The 7,507-nt window shown below is 46.1% G+C and overlaps 1 protein-coding gene and 1 non-coding gene across 3 annotated transcripts; one reads left to right on the top strand and one right to left on the bottom strand.

The window, feature by feature from the left end:
• Window positions 1–988: 988 nt before the first annotated feature.
• LOC120965703 (small nucleolar RNA Z247) lies at window positions 989–1,127 on the bottom strand. The gene has a single exon (XR_005758730.1). It is a non-coding gene; the product is annotated as a small nucleolar RNA Z247 (small nucleolar RNA).
• A 2,037-nt stretch (window positions 1,128–3,164) lies between these two features.
• Window positions 3,165–7,047, top strand: LOC109735936 (putative cysteine-rich receptor-like protein kinase 20). 2 transcript variants are annotated; one of them, XM_020295138.4, is made up of 8 exons: window positions 3,165–3,728; window positions 4,107–4,162; window positions 4,439–4,524; window positions 5,134–5,315; window positions 5,433–5,634; window positions 5,839–6,076; window positions 6,175–6,322; window positions 6,466–7,047. In XM_020295138.4, exons 1-8 carry the CDS (start codon window positions 3,291–3,293, stop codon window positions 6,811–6,813), a joined length of 1,698 nt encoding a protein of 565 aa, XP_020150727.1. In that variant the 5' UTR covers window positions 3,165–3,290; the 3' UTR covers window positions 6,814–7,047. The 2 variants fall into 2 exon arrangements, with proteins under 2 accessions (XP_020150727.1, XP_020150728.1); XM_020295139.4 differs by having other exon boundaries at window positions 3,197–3,728; window positions 4,110–4,162.
• Window positions 7,048–7,507: the final 460 nt, after the last annotated feature.

Genomic DNA, 7,507 nt, shown 5'->3' with positions numbered 1-7,507 from the left:
TTCAATAGCAGGACCCCAAACATCGGAAAACACAAGTTCTAAAGGAAACTTTGATTCATTTATTGAATTTGGATAAGGAAGTTGGTGACTTTTTCCTTTTTGACAGGCGTCACATACAGACTCTTTATTGAAATCACTGACACACAGGAGATTATTTTAACTAATGACTTTGCTAACAATAACTGAAGATGGATGTCCTAAGCATCGATGCCACCTATCTGGAGATATCTTGGTGGCACTTAGCACTTGGTTGTTGACGCTGGTGCCCGTGTGCCTTACTGGGTAGAGACCTCGTCTACGCTTGCCTTGAAGAAGTACCTTCCTCGTTCCCAGTTCCTTTACAAAAAAAGAATAGGGATGAATTTCAACAAAGGTGTTATTGTCAACGGCGAGACGGCTAGCAGAGATGAGACTTTTGTTGGCTTCGGGTACATGAAGTATTGTTTAGATAAAGATCATGATCTAGGGTGTGAATAGCCGAATGACCAACGTGTTCAATAACCATACCTGAGCCGCTTGCGGTATGAATCTGCTCGTTGCCGTTGTAGCGGCCGTGCACGGTCAGCTTCTCCAGGTCGCCGGTGATATGGTCGGTGGCACCACTGTCAAGATACCAGTTGGTGTCCACCCCATATTGTGGAGCTGCAAGATTGGCCGATTTTCTCCTCCACACCTTGGTAGGATTCATCATAGCGTTTCCAGCATTTCCATGCCGGATGGCCCATCTTCCCGCAAATTTGGCAATGAACCTTGGGAGCAGAGGCATGGTTGTTGTAGTTGCCTCCGCCGCCGCCGTTGTTGCCGCCTTGTCCGCCACCATGTCCGCCGCCGCGGCCTCCTGGCTTAAAGTAGCTACGGCCGCCGCGATCACCACCATTGCCGGCTTGTCTGCGGCCGCGGTCACCACCACCACCGCCGCCTTGTCTGCGGCCTCGGGTGACAGCGTTGGCAGATGACTGCGATCCGCCGCCATGAAGATTCAGCCTTGTCTCGAAGCTGAGCAGCTGAGAGAACAGCTCATCCGCGGTGACTGGTTCTACCCTGGAGCACATGGCAGAAACCACAGGGTCAAACTCTTCGTCAAGTCCACCTAGGATGTGGGAGACAATGTCTTCCTTGTCCACCCTCTTCCCTGCAGCGATCAGCTCGTCGCAGAGGGTTCTAATCTTCCCGACGTAGTCGGTGATGGAGAGGTTGCCCTTCTGCAGATTGGCGAGGGTGATCCGGACGTTGGTGGTCTGGGAGCGGGTGCGAGATGCAAGCATCCCTTCAACCGTGTTCCACAACTCTGCCGAGGTATGACATGACGCAACCTGGATGGCTATCTCGCGAGGAAGGGTCGTCAGAAGATAGGAGAAGACTTGTTGGTCTTGCACATACCAGGTCTGGAAGTCAGGATTCGGCGCCTTCGCCGTGGTCTTGCTGTCGATGGAGGTCACGTCGATCTGCATGGGCGGTGGCGGCTGCTCAACGTCGAGGTACTTCGCCATCTAAGCTCCCCGGATGGCGGAGAGCACAGTTGCCCACCACAGAGCCTGATTGCCCTTGGTGAGCTTCTCGGTGGCGGCGTGAACGAATGGCGAGGAGGGGAAGGAACTTGAAGACGTTGCCATGGATGAGCTCGAGGATTGCTCTGATACCATGAAAGAATGAGAGGCGAGAAGCGTATGCTGTTCGGCAGAGACGCATTCATGTTATATAGTCATGACAGATTACAATGAGGCGCAGGTTGTTGCTAAACTTGACCTCTACTCCAAGCTATACCAAGATAAGATCTATCTAGCTAACAACCTGCCGCACCAGATACATGTATGCGTTACAATATACATATGTGACAACATGTCACGTATTTCTATCCTATACATTCTCTACAAGCCTATTGTTTAACACAGGGCACTGGTTCTCACTTTCATAAAGACTTCCCGTCTATCATCGACAAGGTAAGCCGACTCCGATATGGGAGCGGCGACTGGTGAGTAAATAGACAATTTTTCAATTAATTTAATCCAAGAAATAATCTTGAACATGGCATTGACAGAATTAATGATATACTGATTGCAATCTAGATAAGCACGTACTACACATATAGTGGAGACATCACACACATAGCTAGTATGGTTAAGACAGAAAGAAACAGGAGCGGGATAAACATGTTATACCCTCCAGTTGGCCGGTGGCGGTGGCCTCCTCGGCCGCCTTGTGGTCAGCGGCAGCCTTCTCGGCAACGGCTTTGTCGACGTCGATGGACATGATGATGATGAAGACGACGCGAACAAGGACGATATAGAGGAGGAAGACGAACGACAGCGAGCAGTCGCGTAGGGAACGCTCCCCGAAACCTAATCACCCTCTCCCATACAGGATCCGAAGAGGCGGGGTCTCGGAGGCCTGCTCTCCTGTTGACCGCGTACGCGACGGACGGGATGGGATCACCGGTGGCAGCAACAGCAGAAGGAACGACAGTGTGCGTGGAGGCAAATGTGATCTGTTTGGCGTGACGGCTAGGGTTGGCAGACGCCTCAGATATATAGGCACGTCCACGTGGAGAGATGTGGGTTGAACCACGTTCGATTCAATGACAGTCCATGATCCGACGTCTTAGATCGTGGCCCAGTTGACAAAAACTCCTCAATCCTGACCGGCAAAAATAAGCGCATAGATGTGAGCTTACCTCATTCCCGCGATGTGTCGTGGCAAGGCAGGCGGCGAAGAAGGAGCGCGGGAACATTTCTCTTCTCAAGCTCCAATAGCATGCGGAAAAGAATCCCTTATAACGAGGTCCAACTCCTCTACAACTAGCGGCATGAGATTAAACTTCACACCACACCTTTTTTTAGAATACTTCTCACCACACCTAATGCCATATAACCCACACAGGCCTTTAGAGATTTTCTGAAATTGTTAGCTGGGCTTTAGGCCCACCCTAATATTTCAACAATGATAACGATGCATTGGCGACTCATTGTAGGGCCAGTAGTGGTTGTTCGGTGGTCTAGAAATCTTAATGTAATTTTTATTATGTGTGAAATCCTTTATATTTTTTATGAACTTTTATAATAGACCTAGATTTTTTTTTAAAAGGGGTCCTTATAGTTTGAAAAGACCATTGGCCCCAAATTAAGAAGAAATGTGGCACTAGAATGCAAAGAAAAGTTCGTGAAAAAAATGCAACGAAAGTCCACACATATACCACGCTTAGTCAAAGTCGCCGATCCACACACAAGCTCACCCATAGATACACCCGCGCCCGTCAATGGCGGCAACGAGGACTGCAGCGGGGAGCAGCGAGCATGGCGAGCCCGTCGAGCAGCCTGTGGGGCGCCCTGGGGCAAGCCTCCACCATGGCGCAGCTGGTGGGCGTGGACGTGCTCGGGCTGGTCTCCATGGTCTTGCAGGCCGCCCTGGTGGCGCGCCGCCACCGGGATGCCTGCTTGCGGCTCGCGCAGCACGTGGAGCTCGTCGGCGGCCTGCTAAGGGAGCTGGAGCTCGCCGAGCTGATGCGGCGGGAGGCCACCATGCGACCGCTGGAGCAGCTCGGCGGCGCGCTACGGCGGTGCTACGCGCTGGTCACGGCGTGCCAGGACTGCGGCTACCTCCGCCGCCTGCTCCTGGGTGCCCGGATGGCCGACGAGCTCCGCGTGGCACAGCAAGAGATCGACATGTTCATCCGCCTCATCCCGCTCATCGCCCTCGTCGACAATTCTACTGCAGATAGTCGCCGTGTCAAGGTTAGTACTAGTATCAAAATTGGGGCAATCACTGATTTCAGAGCTGATATCAAAACTGAAACCTGTCTGGTTGAGGAAAATCACTAATTTCAGAGCGATTTTACTTAAATTCGGTTGAACTGATCTATTCAAGTGACTGCGTCTGAATTGGGGTCAAATTGCAGATTGTTAAAGGTTAATTGCCAGTTAAACAATTCGATATGAATTTACAATGAGTGATGCTAGAGCTACGGGGGATTGCTTACTGGTTTAACGGACTAATTAATCGTGGACCAATAGTATTGGAGATTGGGGGAATGAGGGGCTACAGCTAACCTCAATCATACAATCTGTGCTGGTTAGTGTATATCAATAACGATGATATTTGATATTGTCTAGCAGGCTGATGAGGGGGTGCTCTCTGTAGTCACAGATAGTTCAAATCATCACATCAGGTCAGCTTATTCTTCCATTATGTAGCTTATTACAGGATTTACACCAGATCAATGAATTTGTTTGACTTAATATACAAAATGATTTGACATATTCCTAGCACTTTCGTCAATAAGCATGATTTTTCCTTGTTAAGTTGAGTCAGTGTCATGCTCAAGTTATGTAACCGTGCCATAAGTTCAGCTATACAGACTCAAATGCATTAGGCTTCCCACTTCTTATGACTGTTGAAACCAAAGGTGGGTGGCACATTAATGATGAGATTTACCTACGTTTAGGTTTCCAACAAAATCTTTGGAGTTGACCAAAATCCGCATTCAAGGAGCTACTGAACTCTGCAATGCTGGAGAACAACCATTTGTAGGTAAGCACTTAAGTGAATTTCCTATTGGGCTTAATCATGGACTCGGATGTATGGAATCTAATAGGCTTAAGTTTCATGTCAATGTTGTAAGTTTCAAGGATTTCAGAATTTCTTCGTTATGTCGATAATGATATTGATATTACTTTTGTTATACACATGCATACTTTTTCATGAATAAATTTTGTGTCACCACATAGAATTTAATTGTGGTAAAAAATAGAAGTTAATAAGCACATGTATCATGGAAGAGCACTAGCTAGTGAAAGCAATTGTACATGTACTCCCTCCGTTTCCACTTTAGACTACATACGGAGCAAAATGAGTGAACATATACTCTAAAAGGCGTCTATATACATCCGAATGCAGTCTCTATAGTGGAATCTCTAAAAAGACTTATATTTAGGAACGGAGGGAGTACAAAATAAGAACTTCAATCAAACTACAGTTCTGGACTTGAGAAATTCCTTTAGCACATAAGTATTTAATCCATTAGTAATCACATGAAACACAAACAAACTGGAGCATTTTATCAATAATTTGTATACTTTTAGTAGTGTCAATGTTCGTTAAATCTCCATTGGTGACAAGGATAGATTATCTGTGAGTCAGGAAAAGTGGACCTGCGAGAACAGAATATCGTTGACATTGAAGAACTTGTGGAACTTTGTACCCGTATGGAAGAGGCTTGCTCGGGATTCACAAGGTTCGGTTTCTGTCAGATCTTGGATGCTACAGACAATTTCTCAGAGAAGATGATAGTTGGGTGGGGAGGATTTGGGAAGGTGTACAAGGTAAGCCAACATAGAAACAAGTTAACAAAGTGAATGCATATCTCCCTTGTCCTCCTAATAAAGTGTGGATGTCTGCTTAGAGAAAGTTAATTTTAACTCCCTTTTTAAAAATTGCAGGGCCAGTTGCCTGGTGGACTTAATGTTGCCATCAAAAGAGCTGATGAGCACGCAGCAATGCTTGAAGTCAACAGTGAATTGCAGCTTGCAAAGCTTCAGCATGCCAATGTGATTAGGTTATTGGGGTGGTGCATCCATGGGAAAGAAAGGATTCTAGTGTATGAGTTCATGCAAAATGGTTCCTTGGATCGTTACCTATGCGGTAAGTTTTCCCTACTGTAAGTTATTTCCAAGCGCGCCTCATTTAATTCCAAGTATGTATGTGCACGAATGCAAACCGTCTACGATTAAATCAAGGCTACAACAACCCTAATTCCATATCATAATTGATTTGAAACTATTGTAATTTGATTTAGAGCAGAAGAAAAGATTCCAAAAAAATAATCATTCTTCGAACATTTTGCAGACAGAACAAAAGGGCCAATGCTAAACTGGTCTAAGCGATTCAAGATAATTACAGGGTTAACAGAGGGAATTGTTTACCTGCATAAGCACTCCATGTTCTGGCTTGTCCACAGAGACTTGAAACCACATAATGTCCTCTTGGATTGTAACATGCTCCCAAAGATTGCTGATTTTGGATCAGCTAGAGCTCTGAGTTCAGAACTAGCAGAAGAGCGCACGAGTAGGGTCGTGGGAACCAGGTATCAGCTACCTAATATATCAATCATCACAGATTCCCACCATTTTATCTTCAGATGTTCTAATCTTACAGTTTCGATATCTTTTGTTTCATTTTCAGTGGTTACAAGGCTCCGGAGTATGCATCTCGAGGAGTTTACTCGATGAAGACAGATGTGTTCAGCTTTGGCGTTTTGGTTCTGGTGATTATTAGTGGCCGAAAGAATACCATACTCGACAAGCGAGGGGTTGGTGATCTTGTACGAGATGTGAGTGAACTGAACATATATATTTAAAGCAAGATTTCTTATGCTAGTTCACATTCACGGGATGTTTACTTTTGTTGCCAGATTATTTTCCTTCTTCTGCACTGCAGTTCTCTCATGTCCAGCTTGTTGAAAAACTATTTCAGGCCTGGCGTATGTGGAAGGACCAAAAGTTGCATGAGCTTGTGGATCCATTGTTAGGGGATGGATATGAAGTCTCTGAGATAACGAAATGTGCTCAGGTGGCACTACTTTGTGCTCAGGAAGATCCAACAGATCGGCCCACCATGACAGATGTTGCTGCAATGCTGAACTCTGAAAGTATAAGCTTACCAATGGAGCCTAAGCAGCCCGCTGCGCTGATCCATGGGTGTGCCGAGAGAGACACGACATCAACATATGTGAGCCAATCAAGCAGGACAATAGACATAACGATAACGAGTTCAGCTCCAATGTCGACCAGAGTTCGAATCATTCTAGACCCGGAGGTTTGATATAATGGAGAACATTCAGTAGTAGCATATATATACCAAAAAAATGTAAGCAAGGATTATGGTCTTTTTACGGCTCAGGTAGTGTATATATTCGAGATATTAAGACCAGTTTTGTATAGTGAAAATAAACATGATTCTGTAGTACCAACTACCAAAATCTTTGCAAGCTTGATCTTCAGGTTTCTGAGATCATACATGGCAAACCAAAAGCTGGCATGTTCAACTTGAGAATAATCAGACTTCAACTCATTTTTTTTTTCTGTTTTTTTTGCGCATAATCAGATTTCAACTTGACAAGCAGCAACTACAGAGCTCAGAGTTAAGATCTGTAGCTGCACACACTACAAACACATCAGGATCTCCAAATAAGCGCTGTTCTGGATTGAGAAAAGACCCTGATGCGCCTGAATATCTCCATACAAACACATCAGGAACTCTGAACTGAAGCAGAGAGACGTAAGCAACGACACATAGTAATCAGAAGCCATGCCGACTCGGATTCAAAAACGAAAGTGCGCGTTTTAACTATGCCTGGGCCGACTTCGACTCGGATTCAAATCGCTTGCCGCCCGCGTTCCTGTTTTCTTGATCGCCCCGATTTCCCCAAATCCCGATCCATCTGACCTCGCCCTCCGATCAGCCTCCCTCGATCCATCTTCCTCTCCCTCCCAACGCCGGATCGTTGCTCCTCGAT

Source organism: Aegilops tauschii, chromosome 5 (assembly GCF_002575655.3).
Source record: "Aegilops tauschii subsp. strangulata cultivar AL8/78 chromosome 5, Aet v6.0, whole genome shotgun sequence".
NCBI classification, from domain to species: Eukaryota; Viridiplantae; Streptophyta; class Magnoliopsida; order Poales; family Poaceae; genus Aegilops; species Aegilops tauschii.
Note: the sequence above shows the minus strand (reverse complement) of the source record. Positions and strands in the feature narration are given on the sequence as shown.

Excerpts from the sequence above, each read along its gene's own strand:
- LOC109735936 (XM_020295138.4), top strand. The coding sequence starts at position 3,291 with ATGGCGAGCCCGTCGAGCAGCCTGTGGGGCGCCCTGGGGCAAGCCTCC. Across the intron at positions 4,163-4,438 it reads AGTTCAAATCATCACATCAG|GTTTCCAACAAAATCTTTGG; the intron begins GTCAGCTTATTC and ends ACCTACGTTTAG. Across the intron at positions 5,316-5,432 it reads GATTTGGGAAGGTGTACAAG|GGCCAGTTGCCTGGTGGACT; the intron begins GTAAGCCAACAT and ends TAAAAATTGCAG.